Source organism: Ochotona curzoniae, unplaced genomic scaffold (assembly GCF_017591425.1).
Source record: "Ochotona curzoniae isolate NIBS_2020 unplaced genomic scaffold, NIBS_Ocur_1.0 contig_3819, whole genome shotgun sequence".
In the NCBI taxonomy this organism is placed as follows: domain Eukaryota; kingdom Metazoa; phylum Chordata; class Mammalia; order Lagomorpha; family Ochotonidae; genus Ochotona; species Ochotona curzoniae.
This window is the reverse complement of record NW_024466004.1, coordinates 33,299,525-33,320,761: the sequence shown is the minus strand read 5'-3', so window position 1 is coordinate 33,320,761 and position 21,237 is coordinate 33,299,525. Positions and strand designations below refer to the sequence as shown.

General features: G+C 38.6%; 1 protein-coding gene across 1 annotated transcript in view; it reads right to left on the bottom strand.

Annotated features, from left to right (window-relative positions):
* Positions 1-979: 979 nt before the first annotated feature.
* The window catches only part of SH3BGRL2 (SH3 domain binding glutamate rich protein like 2), a 57,663-nt gene continuing 37,405 nt past the window's right edge, over positions 980-21,237 (bottom strand). Inside the window, exons 3-4 of the mRNA XM_040983673.1 lie at positions 8,223-8,303; positions 980-4,890 (exon numbers count right to left, since the gene is read on the bottom strand). Of these exons, the coding sequence (XP_040839607.1) occupies positions 4,879-4,890; positions 8,223-8,303 (93 nt within the window). The 3' untranslated portion in view covers positions 980-4,878. The remainder of the gene's footprint in view (positions 4,891-8,222; positions 8,304-21,237) is intronic.

Genomic DNA, 21,237 nt, shown 5'->3' with positions numbered 1-21,237 from the left:
CAATTTTGTTTTCACCAAATAATGGTTCACATGTCGTTCATACTTCAGGAAATAGTGTCACAGTTTTCTTTTTGAAATCTGTATTCTTTTTGCTTTAATAGTTAACTTGATAAAAGGTAAATACAAATTTTTAAAAATAAGTAAAACCCAAACTGAATAGGAAAAAAGATAAGATATGAAGAGAGATGTCTCAAAAAAACCATATTAATTTCTACAATATAAAAGATAATTAACTTACCAATTATCAAAATTATGTAAGATGAAGCCACAATGAGATATATTTTACACTGCTCAACTTAAGAAGACATTGACTCTGAGGATCTCAAACACTAACAAGAATCTAAAGCCCTTTCCAAGGCCAGTATATTGGAAGGAGCATAGCTGATTTACTTTAGAAAGCAATTTAGTTTTCTCAAAGATGATGATGTGTTCTTACTGTACAACTCTGCAATTCAAGGTAAGCATCCACTCATGCGTATGTGCATCAGAAGTTATATTAAACAGTGTTCACACTGGGATAGGTTTTGTAATGCAGCACATTTAGTTGCTCACATCTCATATCAGAGTGCCAGCTGAAATCCCAGCTACTCCAGTCCTGAAACAGGCTCCTGCTAATATGTCTGCAAAGGCAATAAAAGACGGCAGAAGATGGGTTGCTGCCACAATGTGGGAGACCTAGATGGAATTTCTGGTTCCTGACGCTGGTCATGGCCCTTCCCTGGCAGGTGCCAGTGTCTAGGGATTGAACCAACAGACAGAAAGCTCTCTCTCCCTTACCCTCTCTACCCGCTACTCTGTCACTCTTTCAACTGAATGGAAAGAATTGGTAAATATTTCTTGAAAATGTTCATGGTAACACTCCCCTTTTCTCCTTCAAAGGAACAGTTCAATAATCAGCAACTGAAAATTTCAATTCAATGAAGTAATTATTTAGCAATAAAATGCAATGAACATAAAAGAGAAGTGACAAAAGACTGCATTAAGTTTTATTCGATTTATTATTTTTTAAGGATATATATGTGGAAATAAAATGATCAAGGAAACGCTGAGATCAACAGAAAATTGAAGACAGGGACTCCCTCCGTCCAACAGGGAGGAACAAAAGTTCAAGAGTAAGCACACATCTCAAAAAGCACACATCTCAAAAAGAAAGATTGGAGGTAGGTACCTAGGTCTATTGTTGTTATTACTTTTTATCCTCTAGCTTATACATGTGGGCCTGTGTGCGTATATATATTCCTTTGCATTTATGAAATAAATCAAAATGGATGATTGTTTCAAAATAAAAAGATTATGTGTAGTTTTTCAGATGCTGAGCCACTGCCTGGAGCACCATCAACTATCATGTGCATAGCTGGCTGCAGCTGCTACTTTTGTGTGTTTCCCTCATCTGTGCGGGAGACCACTACTGTCCTGATCAGACAATGGCCATGATATTCTGGGGGTTCAGTACATATTGACAGGACAGGATGGCCAAACCAGAGGAACCAGCAACTCAGAAAAATGGCTCACAGATGGGTGTTGATCATGTTGCTTGGGTGACTTCAGAGTTTGGCACATTTCTAACAAACTTATAGCCTGTTCCTTTGGAACCCTTGCTCCTCCCACCCTCCATCCTGGCATTTAAGGTTTGAACTAGTTTCCCCAGATACAGTCTTCGAGAGGCCCTGATAACAGAGGTCATGACCATTCTATTCTTGTTTCTTGCACCCAATTAGGTGAACATATCTACCCGTCTGGGGCGTCAGTGTGCTCAGGAGACTGACTGCAGGGTCATTCATCTGAACCAACCCGAGGGGGCTGAGAGATTCAACTCCATCCTGATCCTGCTGCTGCAACATGCAGGCTCCTTAAAGGGACACAGGAGGTTTGCATTTTTATAACTGAATGTGCAGTTTACAAAACTGGGATTTAAGGATGGAGGGGAAAAAAGTTTCCCAATTAAACAGAAGGGATTCAGCCAAGCACAGAGCCGAAATTAGAAAAGGTGTGAGAAATGATAGGGAACAAACATTTCATGTTCAGAATATGAGGTTTCTGATATTTATTCCTCTTTAATGCTGAATATAAACTCTGAGATTTCACCAATCTTTAGAGAAACACATACAAATTGAGATCTGAAAACAATAACTTCGCAGATTAAAGTGGATCCTGACAAGTAAGAAAGACTGTTAAGTGAAAAAAATATTTCTAGAAAAAAGCAAAACCCCATAGTAAAAATCAAACAAGCAGGACAGAATAGAAAAAGGCAGAAGCCAAGAATTAGCTTAGTTAGATTATCAAGCTCACTTAATATAAAACCAGCTAAGTGGAGTGTACAACAAAATCTGCAAAACAGAAAAAAAAAATCTAAAACACATTAGACTATGAGTGGGGAAGGAATTTTCCTTTTCCTTTAATAAAACATCAGAATTGGGGGGGGGGGACGTTAAAAACAAATACTTTCTGGTGTTTGGACCCAGCTGGATGGCATTCTGTGTTTGATCAACTTTAAATGACATAATTTAATCTTTAGCAGCATGTTTCCTTTGTCTGCATAAGCCTGCTCCAGGAAATCAAAATTCTATCTTAAAATGCCCTTGAAATGACAGCTATGCCTGCAATTCCCATCTGTTTCTTAGGTTTTAAGACGGTGATTACCAAAACCTAAAGGAAGCTAGCTAAAGAAGAGAACAAGGAAATCATTACTACGTGTTTGGAATTCAGCTGGTGAGCGAGTGCAAGTAAGCATGCAGTATTCTTAGAACACAGCGTGATCCTGGAGGGTGATGTCCCAGTGCTTCACGGAGCCTGACTGCCGTGGGAAGTGCCACACACTGGGCTTCTAGCTCATTAACAACACTGCCACCTGAGGTTGGGCTCTTGCGTTTCTTTGCCCAACAAACACTCCAAAATTAGGGAGGCGTTTTGTTGTGTAACTGTGATGGGAGCTTAACACTGTGATTCATGTAGTCTGTCTAATCATTTTAGGTATATACTGTGGTATATTCAGAAGTTACAAGCCCGACAACTCTGGGGAGATTTGTCTAGCAATATGGATCCTACAATTCCAAAATTCAGCTTACAAAGTTCTATCTTACTGAGTTGGTTATTGGCACTCACTGGCAAGAGCCGACTAAAATGTGAGCTGGGTAATTACAATGCAAAAATGTTTCAATAGTTGTACCTTAAAAAAAGAACCTCTAAGTCTTACTAAGAGACTCACACACTCAAACAACATCCAGTAAGGAAAAGAAAAAAAAAATCCTAGAGAGTCCCTGTGATCCAATCAAATGCAGTCTGACCTGGATCTTGTCTAATTCCAACGAATCAGTAATGCCTATTAATAAAAAACAACTTCCCTTGGAGAGAAAATTATGGATCGTACATCTGTATGAGTCAAGTAGATCTGTTATGCTTTCCTTCTGGTTGCAGGTGTGGATTTCAGCTTTACCATTCAACAACTTCTTGAGAGCAGCCCACTCTGAGTAAGACACGGGCCACGGGGTGAAAGCACAGGGATCAGGGCTTTAAGTCTTCTGCTCTTTCCATTTCTTACAAACCTCCTGCCCACAATCCTAAGGAAAGGCTAAGAATTAAGACGCTAGAAATAGAAAAGGATTTTAGGCAGCACTCTGAGAGGATCTTGTTAAAGGCTGTATGCACGTTTGGCAAGTGTAAACTCAAAATGTAAGCATCTCTGTTGTGGAAACCTGGGTTTAGCCTGTGCCTGACAAGGTGGGTGTTTCTTATAGTTATTCCCCAGGCAGCCCCTTTCTCACACGTCACTCTGAAAACTCACTTGTGCTCATACATGCAACGAAGACATAAATCTACGTGACTCTGAAGACTCTGAGTTGCACATTAGCCAGAAAAGTTGGTAAGGTAGGGAAACCAATGAAAAGTAATGCAGGAAAGCAAGTAAATTCTATAGCAATACTGGTATCTTTTAATATGCTTCATCAAGATCAAAATAGATCTAGCCAAGATCTTCCTTTTTTAAAAAATATAATCCCTTCACAAAATAGAATAAGCAGCTTTAGTTAGGGGAGCTGCATTTAAAAATATATGTGCACTCACATATAAATAAATTGCTAGAGCTGAAAATGCCTTAAGATAAGTCTCCTATAAATTTACTAACTAGTGTACCTCTTAAAATATATGTTTCCAACAGTTTTAATGTCCTTAGGTGAAATTTTCCTTTTACCAAAGATAATGGAGCACATGATGTCCAAAATATTTAACTGTTTTCATCCCTGCTCGGTTCTGATCACAAAATGTCACAACAGTAATTTGCAAATCAGCTGTGGGAGCTTCGGCCTTTATGAGGGAATGTGTCTTCTGGAGTTTCATTATTGAAGGAAGTCGAGAACATTTCAGTTTTTCATAGGTGTTATCACAAAGCATGAACAGTAACTTTTGAGATTGTGCAGCAAAAACCTTCAATGCCTTTTGTCAAAAGCACTGCTCTTTAAAATTCTGACCCAAATACTCGAACAGCCTGGCCGACTAATATAAAGGACAACTTAAAAGAGAAGCAAGTGCATGCAATAATGGCATCTACTGTAACCTAAGATCCAACATTTTCTCTGAGATGGTGCCACTCACTTAACTTTCCATTATTAAAGAAGCATACCTATAACAGGTGAAAGTAGTTTCAAGTGAGGCAACTGCAAGCAAATCTGAAAACAAGAAATAAAAACCCACCACAGTTCTGATTTGGTTTAAAGCAATCATGCAATCCCCATTACACCCACATCTTCCAAAAACACCTTTTCTGTGGCAAGAAACATTACTGCTGATACACGTGGTTTTTGTCACAGTGATGCATTCGGTTAACAGGTGTGTGCTGAGTATCAGGGGTGCTCCAAAATGCATCTCCATCATCTTCCATTTCTCCTAAGATTCTGCCTGTATATAAAAAATAGGCATTAGTTACTACATTGAACTGACAAGATAATTCATCTTTGGCAGTGTTTTTATTTTTTTAATATTTGGGACAGAAATGTTGAAAATCACAATTAATCATCCCCATGTAATTGATAAGAGTAAATCCTGGATTTCACAATCAAAACTCTGAGTTCAAACAAACTACAATGAATACTGCATGCTCCCAATAACCTTAGATTCCTCTAAAAACAGTTCTATCACAGTATGAACAGGAAAGCAGGAGTTGATTAGCTCAGTACCCACCTCCCCGAATCAATAGCTTCCCAGGCACTGTTCACCTCTGGCCAGTCAGTACCCAGGGCTTGCCACCTGTTATGTAATTTGAAGATCACTCCTGAACTACAGGGATTTAAAAGCACAATCTTCTTGTTTGGACTCTGTCCATTAAACAAGCTTGGTAGTTTTCAGTGTAAAAATTTATTAGCGAGGATTCCTTTTTCTCAAGGTTGGGAGAGACCATGCTTGACCAGCCACTGCCAATCCAGCCAGTCGTAGGGAAAAAGGCTCCTCTACTCTCTTCTGGGCCTGTTTTTGCCAGAACGGGTGGAATCTGCGTTTTAAATATTAGCAATCATTTGCATTTTATTAAAGATTCTGTGCAAGACAAGTAACATAACCAATTGTGGCCTACATGCCACCAGTTGGTGATCTCTGCCCTTCCTCTGCCCGGTCCTCTTTGGAGAGCAGCCCCGCATCTCATTACACATGTGCCTGATAGGCTATAAGATGTTCCTTTCCTACTGTGTAACAGCAAGTGTAGATACTAAACATGTTTTCACAGGTTTCTGGGTAGGCTTTTCATCAGCCCTTTGTGTATTCTGCAGAGGGAAGTAGGAAGTAGATGAAAAGCGAGTCCTCAATTTGCCTCTTTTAGTAAATTCTTGAGTATTCAGACAAAGCCGTAGACTGTAGATTATAATACGGTAAATTACTACCAAGTAGAAAAATCAGGAAAGGGGGAAAAAACTGGGTTGCTTTAAAAGATATTTTTACTTATCTTATATAAAGATGGAGTCTGAGCTGCTATTAACCATTAAGGCTGCAAACGGTACATGAGAGTAAACAGCCCATGAGCCATGGGCTTCCACTTCATGCCTCGTGCTCCTGCCCAGGACTATGCTAATTCAGGTGTTGGACAACAGTGGGCTGAATGCGTGGGGAAGTCAGCGGCTTATGTTGCCTTTGGAATGGTCTACTGAAATAAACTCAAGTTCAACAGTGTCAAGATCAATGTTAATGCAATGCCCATAAGCTATGAGAGAATGTATACGTTACAGGATATTAGATTTTTTTTCAAAGGAATTTTTAGGAGAATAGAAGGGTCAGCCACTGAATCTGAATGGAATCTACATCTTCGGGAAATACAGGAACAAAGATGGCAAATCCATGGCTTATTTGTTTGTTTGTTTAAGGATTTTGCATAGATAATGATGACCACTAGGGTTGTGTACCCACAAAATTATCCTTATTTCATACCTTTTCATGTCTTTGAAGATAAATCTGGATTGTTGAATATCCTTGGATTTAAAAACTGTAGTAAAAATACTCTAGTTTTCCCAACAACTATTCAAATGTTCCACTTTGAAAAAACAGTTTTAAGAATCTTTAAATACTGTATGTGTAGGTTTGGCTTTTGCTTAAAATATGAATAGAATCCACCCAGCACCATCTGTGGACTGAGAGATGAGCAAGCTTTCACCTTGGCTGTGTACTGCAGGTACGGCTGCAGAGCTTACATCACTCATGCTCTCTGCCTTTTCCTGCAGATATTCCAGAGAAGGCACGAATTCTGGGTAGCTTCAGAAGACTGATTACTTAGCAATATCCCAGCAATGCACTTTCACTTCAATTGTGTTTTAAAAGAGACACTTTAGCATTTGGTCTCCACTTGGAATATAGTCAAAAGCTCAATTATCATGTATAAAAAGATTGCAAAAGAACGTGCAAAATGCCAATGAAGTCAGTTCTCAGTAGTAATTTCTAATTTCTACCTTATACTTTTTTATGTGTTTCCAATTTTTTAAAGTGAGTTTCAGCTATTTTTTTAACCAAACAATAAAGGATTTTATTAGAAGAAGAAATAAAAATATTGACCTACCTAATAAATAAATGCTTTCTCTTCATGAAAGCAACCCAAAAGGAGTGGATAAAGAAACTGTGGTACACCTACTCTAAGCATACTATTCAGCTATTAAAAAGAATGAAATTCTACTATTTGTAACTAAATGGTCCCAACTATAGACCATTTTGCTCAGTGTGATAAGCTGATCCCAAAAGGACAATATCATGTTCTTTTTGATAAAAGGCAACCTTCATGCAGAATACAAGATCAATAGATATACAGGTAAACATGCATGTGCATAGGGTCATCTAAAGGAACAGTATTATAGAGACTATCATATTGAGTTATGAAGTCACAATGCAGCATGCCAGCATGCATCTATACTTCCAAGTCAACGATGGACTCCCAAGAAAACTGCTAAATATATCTTGACGATAGGATACTGGACTCTCTGCTACTATACATACCCACAATGTCAGGATACACTTAGACAAAAGAATGATGGGCTTACAACTGCTTTTGAAGAACTATACTATCATAATAATATATGGGAAATCAGTGAGGAGCAAGGCATTTTTGAAGAGGGGAGGGGAAATACCAGAGCCTATAAAACTGTATCATAAAATTTTAAAAATAAATAAATAGTAAAAAGATGCTTTCTTTCGAAAGTGAATCCATGTGCTTAATACAGTTGTGATAACACTAATTTATAAGCGTAAAACATGAGTTAGGCTTTGATCTTTTTTGTTTTCTGAAAGACATGTAACTTTATAAAATGGCTTAAAAATATTTTCATTGGTGTAGGAATTGCATTTATTTTTTTCAAGGTTGACCATTTGACCATCTCTTCTCTAATGTAAATAAGTTAAATGTGCAAAAAGGCCTTTCATACAGTGTTTGCCCTGCAGTTAGTTGAATTAATGAGGCTGAACCTATTTGAATGGAGGCCTGACTTTGATATAAATTTACAACTTAAAATACTTACTAACTTTACCTACTGTAATTCTTCTTGGAATAGTGGGCATAAATTACAGGAACAAATAACAACTGGAAACGGGAAACAAAAGTAGCCTTCTCTGTGTGTCTTTAGATCGGATCACCTCAACCTAATAAATTTAGCAAAAACTAAAAATTTAGATTATATGAAGTTTTCTAACACCTTCAATTTCAGTCCCTAAAAGTTATTCAATAAAGATGAATCTAAAACAAGAATAAGAGAAGATTTACCTACCTTTGATGTTAATCGTGGTTTTAGGCCCAGGAATGAAAAGACTGTGTTGCTTTCCTTTGATTCAAAAAAACTGTCATAATCCTAAAAAAGGGGAGATAATAAAAGCAGTAAGAAACAAAGAAGTGTCTTTGTGTTTGATAATTTTGACAAATTTTTAAGTGAAAAAGTGCACATAGTTCTGTCCAGGCAAGAAAAGAGCTACATAAATCCACTGGCATGAGTCAGCTGGACACTAAAACTGCTGAGTATGATGATGAGAACAGTCAGCTTCTAAAGACTAGGAAAGGATTAACATGTAAAACATGTGACAACAGCAACGAAATAGGAACACGTTCCTTTCCTTGAGTGACTCTGACCTAGGGCTTCACTTGAAGTCTACAATAACGAAGGTTTCTTCCAAACTCCACTCTTCACAGTCAGTTATTTAAGACTTAAAAAACAAATCCCTAGGTAAACAGGAAGGTCTCTGTATCAGTGTGAGTGCTGCTGTTCAGCTTTCAAAGTCTTCCATATTCTTTGAGATGATGTCTTCAGACAGAATGAAAAGATCAAATAAAAATGACAGGAAACTATTCTCTATAACATTTAGCTTTGCCTCAGACACATAATCATTTTTCTTTCTCTACTTCCACAGGAAGAGACTAGTAGGGACTTTAGGTCAATATGTTAATCAACTACTTCATTTCAAAAGTATGCATATATCACACTATATCATTTCTAAGTTGATACAAAGCTGTCTTAACAACATTTGCTATCTTGGTAACCTTATCTGGAGATAAATTCTGTAAGCAGACAATGACCAGAGTCCTTTTCCTGCTCTTGCTTTGTGCCCAGTGCACTGTATCACTTAATTTCCATCAGAGGCCACCAACTTGCAAACTGACTCAGAAATGAGTTGTCCAAGTTTGACAGCCAGAAAGTGGAAGAACTGGCGATTGGATCCTTGATATTTATACTTCTGGTAAGTGCTAATGTTTGCTGCTCAAGATAAAACCAGGTATAGGGCAGCCCATACCCTAGAGTTACTGAGGTTTTAAGGCTCATTACTAGGAAAGCCAACGGCATCACAAGGATACTTGAAAATATTCTAGAAATCTAAAGGAGCTAACAATTCGTAGAGCAGAGATTTGCTTCCTGCAAAGTAATTTTAGTTTTACAAGGAAAATACCTACATAATTATGGATAATGTCTCAAAGTGAGGGAGGTTAGAATGGAAACGGTTAGAATGGAAACGGGGAAAAGTTAGGAGGGCACCTGGCAATCCAGCAAAGAGATGCAAGCAATCTGTACAAGCCTGATGGCAGTGGAGAAAGAGGAACACGGGAATAAACAGGTGGTTCTGAGTTTTCTGATCTGACAGGAAAGGAGGTATGTGGAAAGTTTAGAACTGAGTTTCAACTTGTTAAGCTTGAGAAGTTGAATGGGGTTTCAACTTGGCAGCTGGACAGTTACCACTGGTTCTAGAATTTTACAAATCCTATGTTATGGAATGTATAAGCTGTAACTTTATGTAAGACAAAATGTGACCCTAACTACATAAAATAAAAACAGATCAGGGTTTGAAATATAATGAAGGCAAGCTCACACAGACTGAAAATCTTGTTATATTCTTTTTCACAAAGCTTTTCAAAGAATTCAGTAACACTTCACAAATTCAAGGTTAAAAAAAAAAAAGGCAGTCAAATATACAGTATGGTTATTGCTCACACTAAAAGCGACAAGCTGAGACAAAGAGAACTACAGTTAGATTCATTCTACCCTTTTTTATATTTACCACATGAAACTTAGTATACTTTTAACTTTCTAAAGAGTTACATACACACACACACATTTTGCCTCTGTTCAGCTTAAATTCCCCTAGGGAATCTCATTCTATTTAAAATCGCAGTCTAGCTCTGACCTTTCCTCTGAGTCCTGGTTCCATATCAGCAGCAAACTGTTCACAGACTTCTAAACACAAAGGATCTAAATCACAATTTATGATCTTCCAGCCTACGCCATGGGCTTCTCAGAAAGCAGCACAGCCATTTAACAGATTCTAAAAGCCTAAAACTCAAGAATCACAGACTCCTTTCATTCCTCCACCATTACTTGGTATATCCCTTAGCTTCCTCGTATCTTTATCTATATCTGTCTCTGTCACCCTAATCCAGCACCCCGACTTATCAACTCTGATTTAATTGCACCTGTTTCTATACACTCTCTCAAGTGAAGATAGACTGACGTTTGACAAACACAGATTTGGTGCTGTTGCTCCGAATTCCTTCGCTTTGAGAGTTCTCATTGCTAGAACATTGCAAACTAAATCCCTTAATGTGCTAAAGGACGCACATGGATGAGCTCTAGTGACTCTTCAGGTTTGAGATGACAAGTCTTACTCTCCTACCGGCCCCTCCACTGTCTGGCTCACCGACTCCTCTCTGTGAAGCTGAGTGGAGTATGTGCTCAGTCAGCTGTGGTTGCAATGCCCAGCAGTCTACCGAGTGAGTTATACACCAATTCACCCACTTACCCTCCTCAGGCTTTGTTCTTGTCTGTGTCAGACACTACCACACACTGCCAGAAACAGACCCTATCTTCTAACTGCTCTTACATGCTCTTACTGTTAGCAAATCCAGGTTAAGACATTCAACAGGAGTATTCCTGTTAATGCAGCCATTTATTTGACAGTTTGCTCTTTTCCTATTTAACTGAATAGGAAAGGGAAGAGACAATTAGACAAAAACAGTGAGGACCAGAAACTTAGCCATCAAAACAATATCCCTGTTTCTGAGTTACAAAAAGTTTTTCATCTGTCTCTGCTTGATTAGAAGGCTTTGCTGTCAGTGCAAAACGCAGAAATTGAAAAATGAAGGAAAAAAATACCTCATTCAATCTCTATAAATGCTGTATTGATTTTATTTTCTAAAGAATGGTGTGGGGCAGACATTTGTTTAATGGCTAAGACATCCACATTTTGTATCATGCCGCTTGGGTTTGATATCTGCTCCATCTCCTAATTCGAGATATCAGCAAAAGCAGATGCATGCGACTCTTCAATCAACTGGGTCCCTGCTCCCCACAGGGAGAGACCTAGATTGTTTTCTTGGATAAATTTTGGCCTTAGCTTAGCCCCTGCCATCACAAGCATTTAGGAAGTAAATCAGTATACGGGAGCTCTCAATCTCTGCCTAATGAAAAGAAAAACTGAGATGGTAATAAAAAAATTTTGCATATAAAAGAACAAAAGGCAAACTACATGAAACTTAATGTCCATATTCCAAGTTTCAATGTTTATACCAAAAAAAAAAAAAAAAATCAAAAGGATCACAATTCCCCAAATCACAAAACTAGAAATTTGGCATGCAACTTTTATTTGTATAAAAATACCTATGCAGGGGCCTGGTGGCATGGCCTCGCGGCTAAAGTCCTTGCTTTGAATGCACCAGGATCCCATATGGGCGCCGGTTCTAATCCTGGCAGTTCTACTTCCCATCCAACTCCCTGCTTGTGGCCTGAGAAAGCAGTCGAAGACGGCCCAAATCCTTGGGATCCTGCACCCGTGCGGGAGACCCGGAAGAAGTTCCTGGCTCCTGGCTCCGGATCAGCATAGCATCGGCCGTTGCAATCACTTGGGGAGTGAATCATCGGACAGAAGATATTCCTCTCTGTCTCTCCTCTTCTCTGTATATCTGACTTTCCAAGATATAAATAAATCTTCAAAAAAAAAAAAAACCTATGCAAGTACATCCACGGAGAAAGAGTATGTAACATTATCAAAAATCCATTTAACTGTAGTTAAATTACATTAAGCTGTCCTTGTAACATTTAGTCACCAACAAAGGTATTTATATATGGCAAATATTCAAAAATCTCAGAATGACATTTCTTATATAGGTAAAGAAATATTTCTCTTTCACTTCTATTTCTCACATAAAAATGATCAACATTAATTTTACAAGCCTTTAACTCAATGCCATGTGTAATTATGGCTAGGAGCCTCTTATTGAATAATAAATTGGATCTACCCAACAGAGAAGTGAGAAATTTTCACTTGAAGTAATTATAATTAACTCCTGTTAGGTGATAAAATATAACATTTGGAAATTAACTGTAAAAGCCAAGTTACAGGAAGTTATTTTTTAAAGTTAGTATTAGATTAATACCCAATTCACACCAGGTAACCAATATTTGTCAAATGAATGAATAAAAGTTGTGTTTGTGAAAGAAGGACTGACATCTCATATTTTAGGTGATATCATGCTGGTAGCCTGGCTTGAGATAATCCAGTTTCTACTTTTATTATTTAAGGGTTTTAAAAAAGTGTGTAGGGGGTAAGTGTTGTGGCACAGTAAAATAACTGCTTAGGATGAGCACATCCACACTGGAGTACGCAGGATGGACACCCAGTGCTGCTTCCAATGAAGTTTTACTGGAATGAAGCAGAGAATCACTCAAGGATTAAGTATCTGCCGCTCATGTGGGAGACTCAGGTGGAGACCCTGGCTTCTGGCTTTGGCTTGGTGTTAGCCCTAGCTGTTACATGCATTTTGGAGTGCAACCATGGACAGAAGATCTTTCTTCCATTATGCCAAAGATTCCAGCATGCAAAAGATTAACATTATTTATCTATCATATTTTGAAAAAGAGTCAGTGATAATTTAAAATCTGACATCTTGATAGTTCACCTGTCCTTTTGGAGTACATTTTAATGATGTACAATCATTAAGAGTAATACCATTCTAGAAATTTAAACATAACACCCTATGGAGATACAATTTTTCTGTGATGGCCTTTGATAGTCTCAAAATAAAATGACAAAATTTTGTTTTCTACTCAAATTTGTTTCATTTCCAGCTTATCTATTATTAGGTTTCTTACCACAAAACAGAAAATGTCTGTGATTATAAAACTCATATAAGGTTTCTAAATAGGCTTGCTGAATTCTTACACAGGACCAGGCTTCCCTGAGCATTGGAAATCACCAGCACCAGTTACACATACATCAGACCCATCAACCTTCTGCAGCTACGGGGCAATGATCGGTAACAATGGCTTGGACGGAGACAAACCTACAAATCATATTCAAGATAAAACTACATCTTGAGAAGCCTTTGTATTTTGCTACATTTAAGACCAAGGATGAAGAATTCATTTTGTTTCTAATGACAATTGCTTATAAAAAAAGGAAACATCCCTGAACTGTACAGATAAATTACTGAGCTCCCTTCCTCATGACGGGAACCTGCAATCATGTGGTATAATTTTAAGAAGGCTCAGAGGGTTCTGTTTTGCTTTGTTAATGGGAAAGGAAAAAAGTCTTCCATCATCTATACTTTGACTTATGTTCAAATGAAAACCAATGTCAAAAGACATTTATAAGCTTATGATAGAATCTATAACAGGTAAAGTTAACAATAGACTCATTCTTCCACAAAATGTACTTAAGGACATTTATCTGTAATTTGGATTAGGCAGTTATGGACTAAGCAAACACCGAAAACAAAGATCTTAAAGTTCTCTGCCCTTTTAGTGTTCCCCGAGAGAACAGTCAGGAAAGCCCACAGCAGCCAGTCTGAAAAGCTCTATTGCCTCCCACAGCTCAGTCGATGACAATTAAGGACAGACTCAGATTATTTCCACATGCCAATGGCACGGGCAAACAAGGGCTGCAAGGAACAAAAACAGCATATGGTCAGTAAGGAAATGGTGGTGGCCAACAGTTCAAATGAGTCAAAGTAAAAAAAGAACCCCGCCCCCGAAATTTTTTTTTTAAATAAGACTGTAGAGGCGGCGGCTGCTATGGCTTAGAATGAGTGGAGGCTCCTTCAGCTCGTTTTGTTTTGAGCCTGAGGGTGGCCTCTGATTTCAGGGATGAGGATCATCAAGGCTACATTCTATTTTATGAAATCTTGATTTGGAATGAAATATAGCTGACAGTGCCAGTCCTGGCAAGAGGTAATTTCCTACAAAACAGCTCTACTTGGCAATTTTTCTTAGGCCAAACTACAAAAAATATGAGCAAGCTCAAAGTTCAGGATTTCCCATCTCTAACTCCAGTATAATGCTTCTGACCATACTGGTTCAAGATGGCTGAACAAGCAAATACATCTGCCTCTTCCCTGACCCAAGCACCAATCTGCAGTGCAAGGAGAAAACATTTTTGTGCCAATCCCCAGAAAGGGAACTGATAACAGAATTTTGAGTGGTATCCAGAATGTATGAAGCAAATACAACTGGGGCCACTAGTACAAACGAGGAGTAATCACAGCCCAGAAAAGAAGAGGTGCGATCCTCCCGAACGAAGTGCAACAGAAATGGCAAGCTGGGGACCCTGATAGGATGATCTGCAGCAGGCTGTGACAGGGCACTCTCAACTAGTAAAGGGCAATTACAACAGCTATGCAGTTACTTCTTGGATGGCCAGGGCACCCAGTGCTGAGAACACTGGCGAGTGACCACCTGCTGAGAACTGCTGGAGGGGCTGCGTGGACCCCAGAGAGACCAGCAGAGCCCAAGCTCACTCTGCATCTCACAGCAAACAAGGATGAAATGGAAAGGCTTATCCTGGAGGGACACATCCTATACTTGCTGCCTGAGTGACAATCTTTTCTTAGTGAGGGCTTCACCTCTATGCTGCCTTACTGAGTCTGACTTGGTGTCCCCTACTCCAACAGAGTTGGATGAACACATGCCGGTTTTCAAGAGAGGCAAAGACCAAAAGCCAGAACTGAATATGGTGATAAGTTACAGAACATATGCTTTCTAAAATGGTTTCAGTAATGTCTTGAGGGATTAAAGTAATGTCTTAGGGATTAAAGAAGACAGTGCATCTACAAAACAAAAACAAATCATTATTTTCAAATAAGTAAAACAACAATAGCAAAGGGCTTTTGGAAATTAAATTTGATTGCAAAATCAAAAGTTTGATAAACAGATTATGAAACAGAATGGCATAAAGCTAAATATCAAGGTATTATTAATTGAAGATAAATTAAGAGAAGTGACAGTTGGAACACAAGGGCAGAACTTCACCCAAGAATAAAAAATCCTGCAGCTGATAAGGGAAGCAACAGAAAGGAGGAATCCAAGAAACAATACAATTTCTCACCAAAGCAAAAATAATAGTTTGTAGATTGAAAAGCCCTAACATGGGGCCAGTTTGGCAGAGCAGTTAAGATATAGATTCCAACACCCTGTTAATCTGCACCCTGGGAGACAGCAGCTGATGGTTCAGGTACAGGTGGGTCCTTGCCTCCCACATGGGAGATGCGCATCGAGTCTTGGCTTTCCTGACCCACTCCTAGATGTTGCAGCACTGGAGTACTGAACCAGTGGATCAAAGATGTCTCCATCTCTTTCTCTATGCCTTTTCAAGTAAAATGAAAACAAAAACTAAAGAAAAAAGAAGTTTAAAAAGACAGCACATAAAGAAGTTCTACCAATTGCTTAACAGAATGAATTTCAAAAAAAAACTGAAACTACATAATGATGAAATGCCAGAACCCCAAGTGTACCCTAAAACCTTCCAGAGAGGGACGTAAAAGGACTGACCAAAGAGAATGTCACCTAGCAGTTATGTGGTCTTCTAACCAATACTATGAATATGGTACAGTGCTTCTTAAGGGAATGTGATTGCAAACCAAGAACATTACATCTAATGAGATTACTCATTAGCAATGAAAGCCAAAGACTATAAAATGAAGTATTTATAAAGTTTACCTGAGGGGGATGTATGGCGTAATGGCTCAACTGGCTAGCTCTCCTCTTGCAGGCACTAGGATTCCATATGGATGCCGGTTCATGTCCTGGCTACTCTGCTTCCCATCCAGCTCCCTGCAGATGGCCTGAGAAGGCAGCAGGGCATGGCCTAAAGCCGTAAGGCACTGTACCCACTTGGGAGACCTGAAAGAAGCTCCTGGCTCCTTACGTTATATTGGTTCAGCTCTGGGCATTACAGCCATTTGGGGAGTAAATCATTGGATGGAACATTTAAAGTAACAAAAGGAAAAAAAAAAAAAAGAAGGGAAGTTTACCAAGTAGGCACATCATAATAACATTTTGTTTTTCAGATGATAATCCAAGCAAAAAAAAAAAAAATACTAAGAAAGAAAGGATATGTCTCTCAGATTTCTGCCAGACAACCATTAACAGGAGTGAAGAAGAGACTAAAATTTATTAAGGGCTAGCATCATAGCACAGCAGGTTAAGTAAGCTGCAACTTGTGACACCAACAGCCCATATCAGAGTATTGGTTCAAGTTCTGCAGTTTTGACCTATCTTCCTGTTAATGAACCTGGGGAGAAAGCGTAAGACTGACCACCCACACGGAGACCTACTAGAAATTTCTGGCTCCTAGCTTCAACCTGGCCCACAAACACGCTTACAGTTGCTGCTTCTCTCAAGTGAATAAAATTTAAAAAAAAATCTATTGAAAGACTCCCTTGGAGCTGGGGTTGTGTCATAGCATGTAAAGCAAACACCTGTGTTGTTGGCATACCATATGGGCGCCAGTTTGAGTCCCAGCTTTTGCACTTCTAATCCAGCTCCCTGCTAATGCACCTGGGGCAGCAGCAGAATTCGGCCCAACCTGTTACAGTTGCAACTATCGTGTTATAGTTTGCTACATTCTCTTCTGTAACTATATTATATAAATATGCTATTATAATAATACAGCAGTTCTGGAATTTTCTACTGAAGTTTGCTGCAGGAATTCTAGCTTAATCTGCTGTGCCCCTCTTAATGAGTAGCCTTAACGGAGGGCATAAAATTCTGTTTACTAAATTCCCATGGCTTAAGAATGACACAAATGTCTATATCCAAGGGAATCTCTGCATCTTCCTCTTCCTCTCCTCCTCACCCTTTCTATGTCTCTTTTAAGATTCATTTTTTTTTTTTGAAAGAATTACAGAGAAAGAAGGAGCAAGGGAGTTTGTAGTTGTTGGTTCACTCCCCAAATAGCTACAACAACAGAGCTGAGCCAGTCCAAAGCCAGAAGCCAGGAGCCTGGGCCTTCTTTCAGGTGCAGGATTTTATTCACTTGAGAGAAACAGCCACTGTGACAGAGATCTTCCAGCTACTGGTCAGCTCACCAAATGGCCACAATAGCCAGGTGTGGGCCAGGCTGAAGCTAGGAGCCAGGAATTTCTACTAGGTCTCCGTATGGGTGGCCAATTTCATGCTTTCTCCCCAGGTGCATATTATATTGAGATAGAAAATGAGAAAGGCTATAAAATGTTAATTTATCTTTCAAAGGGAAGAGTAAATGCTGTTCAATATTTCTATTCAGAAACATTTAGATATTAATATATGAAACACACAGTACTAATTCAGAAATTGACAAAGTGGAAATTCTGGGGGAAATTGAGGGAGTCACATACGAAAAAGGGTAAAGCCAGCTTTTCCACGAACCCTCCCATAAATAGGCTTTGTTGCCTTAACACTGTTACCAAGGCTTCACTCTCTCACAGTTGTACTCTCTTGTCACTAACTTAACTAATTTAAGAAATACTTAACAAAAGGAATAACATCCATTCGCATGTTAGTTAAGGTATATTGCTACACACAAAGCTGAGATGGCCTCCAACAGCCTGGGTGGAGAAAACCTTCAGTATTCACAGCACAGGCCATCATTTTCATGAAAGCTACATCCCATTGGTTCATCATTATAGAACATGGAAGCAAGCATCTCAGAAAGAGAAAAGGGAGATGAAACATCTACAGACAGGTGAATAAAGCCATGATTATCCAGAAGAGACAAAACTGCAAGATACTGACCACCCTAGCACCACATTGATACCACTGCTACGAGTTCAACAATACCATGAAGACTCATTATTTCATTTTATTTAAATTTCTCTCCTTCTTCCTTTCTCAACCTGTGGTGGACTGTACCTAAGGGGAGGTATAAAGGAAGTGCAGCAGAAATAAACATGTCCATAGGCAGAAAGAGAAGTATATCCCTGTACATGCAATACAAGGATGGCCTCACAGCAAAATGACAGATAAGCCCCTATATTGTTGGGAGACACCTCAGTGGCAGGATGATGGACTTCTCCTGAGGGTACTTGAAAGACACCTATTGAAAGACTGGAGGGATGAAACTAACAGAAAACAACAAAACCCATGCGAAATAGTTTCCGCTGATTTTTGTTGGTGAAGTGTGTCTCTTCTAGACAACAAATAGACATATGGGTTTTGTTTTTTAATCCACTCTACTCATCGATGACATTTGATTGAGCTTAAGCCATTTACATTCAGAGTTAAATATACATGGGTGGTACTTTGGTCCTGTCAATTTAGCAATGGGTTGTTCACTGGTTTAGTCTTCTGTTGTCCTTTTACTGAGATGTTCTTCCCATTTGCCTTTGGTTTTGGTAGGTGCTATTCCTCTTCTCTGTCAAGAGAACATCTTGAAGTATCATTTGTAGGGCAGGTTTGAAAGAGGCAAATTCTTTTAACTTTTCTTTATTGTGGAAGAATTTTATTTCATTTTCAAAGACAAACAAAAGCTTTGCTGGATATGTTATCCTAAGCCGATAATTTTTTTTTTTAGAATCTGGAATGTGTCACTCCATTCTCTTCTTGACTGTAGAGTTTCCTGTGAGAGATCTCCTGTGAGTTTAATCGGCATTCCTTTATATGTCAATTGATTTTTTTTCATATGCACATTTAAGGATCTTTTCCTTATGTTCAACTGAAGAGAGCTTGATGATCATGTGTCTTGGTGAAGATCACTTTTGATCAAGTCTGTTGGGAGTTCTGTGCCCCTCCAGGATCTTGTTTCCCAATTCTTTCTCTAGATTAGGGAAATTTTCCTTTGCTATTTCATTAAACACATTTGCAAACTCAGCTTTTCTTTCTGCACCTTCTGGGACTCCCATAACTCTTATATTTGGCCTCTTAATAGTGTCTTTCAATTCTTGAATACTTTTTTTGGCCTGATCCAGCTCTGCTTCCAGCTTTCTGTTGCAAACACTTTCTTCTGATTAAATCATTCAATGACTGGTAGATCATGCAGCAGCATCATTTTCTTCAAGAAGGTTCTTGATTTTCATCTCTTCAGCTACATATTAGGCATTTTGTAGCATGTTATTTAACTCCATGGTGTTATTAATTTCTTTTTTCTTCCTGATGTTGATTTTGTTTTGTGGCTTTTCAATGAAGGGGATGTATAGTAACTGTGTAATGGAGACTGTCATATCTAGTAACATGTTACTTAATTTCATGGCATTGTAAATTTCTGTTGTTCTTTCTATTGTTGGTTTCGTATTATAACTTTTCATTTAAGGGGATGTACAGTAGCTGTGAAATGGAGACTAACATCCAGATGTAAGGATACAATGTAGTATGCATTTCTACTTCCAGATAAAGATGGACTTACAATGAAACTGTTTACTATATCTTGACAATAGGATATTGACTCTCTGACATTGTCCATGCCTGCAATGATGGACATATAACTGTGCATGAAGAACTATATGTCAGTAATGACATAGAGGATCTAGGTGGGGGGAGGGAACTGGGGAGGGGATAAGGGAAATGCCAGGAGCCTATGGAACTGTATCATAAAATGATAATAATAATAAAATGTTTTTTAAAATTGTTAAAAAGAAAGAAAGACTGCAGGGGAGAAACAATGGGGTGGAGTGGCGATGGAAAACCCAATGCCTTTTGGGTTTATGTGTCATAAAATAAAGAATAAAAATAGGGAAAAAAGAGGAATATTTAATACTATGCTCTGAGCATAATAACTGATCAGCAATCACAAAGAATAATTTCTGACACCCCCCCTTACTACAACACTTTCTCCTGATAAGGGGAAGAAGGCCAAAGCCACACAGCTACAGTAAAACATTTGATGGAGAAGCCTCTCTTTGACTAGATGTCCAACCTTTTAAATAGAAGGCCTCAGAATTTAATTTCCAAATTCAGATTAAATAGTCTCCTACAAAAATTCAGCCTGTAAGCTAAGTGAGCTTCCAACAGAGGTGGCTTCCCAAGTGGATTTCATTGTAAAATTTCAGAAGAAGATTCAGTAAGCTTGCTTTGACAAATATGAGTTTAACATTTAATTATTTTTTTAAAGATCTATTTATTTTTATTGGAAAGGCAGATCAGATTTACAGATAGAAAAGGAGACAGGGAGGAAGATCCATCGGCTGGTTCACTCCCCAAATGGCTGCAAGGACCTGAGCTGAGCCAATGTGAAGCAATGAGCCAGGAGCTTCTTCTGGGGCTCCAGTATGGGTGCTGGGTCCCCAGATTTTGGGCCATTCTCTACTGCTTTCCCAGGCCATAAACAGGGGACGTTTATTAATAAAATGGGAGTAGCTCATGGTTTGGTAACAGATTTCAATGTATAAAGTACAAATGTCCAGAGCCTTGACAAAGCAAGACCCAACAGAAGGCATCGGCCTGTGTAGGAATTCACCTTTTCTTATATATCCAATGTTTCACTAAGGACATTCTGTGTTTTCTGCATTCAACTTTGCCACTGTGGTCACTTGTGGAGCAAACCAGTACATAGAAGATCTTTGTCTAACTCTCCTTCCCTCTGTGAATCGACCTTTTCATTAAAATAAATAAATCTTTAAATGCATATATAGCAATCAATAAAATGTAATAAATGTATGGTTTACTACAGTTCTTTAAAAGGTGTGAAACCTTATCACGTGATGATAAACTTTAAAGATACGACAGTAAGTGAAAGAAGGCAGTCACAAAAGGACTAATACTATACAAAAAACCCATATAAAGCATCTAAAAAGTGATCAGATTTACTTAGAAAATAGAATGGTGGCTACCAAGAGCCGGGAAAGGAGCTATCAGGTGGATAATCAGGCATGAATGAATGAATGAATATGGAGGCCATAAAACCCTCATTCAGGGGATGGAAAAGGGACCACGCGCTCTGCGAAAACCCACCCAAGAATGTCCACTTTGTGGTTTAAATTATGATTACTGTTCAAACGAAATGGGAACTCAGCGATACCACAAAAGCCTAGTTTATGGTACACATGCAGGGAGGTTCAGT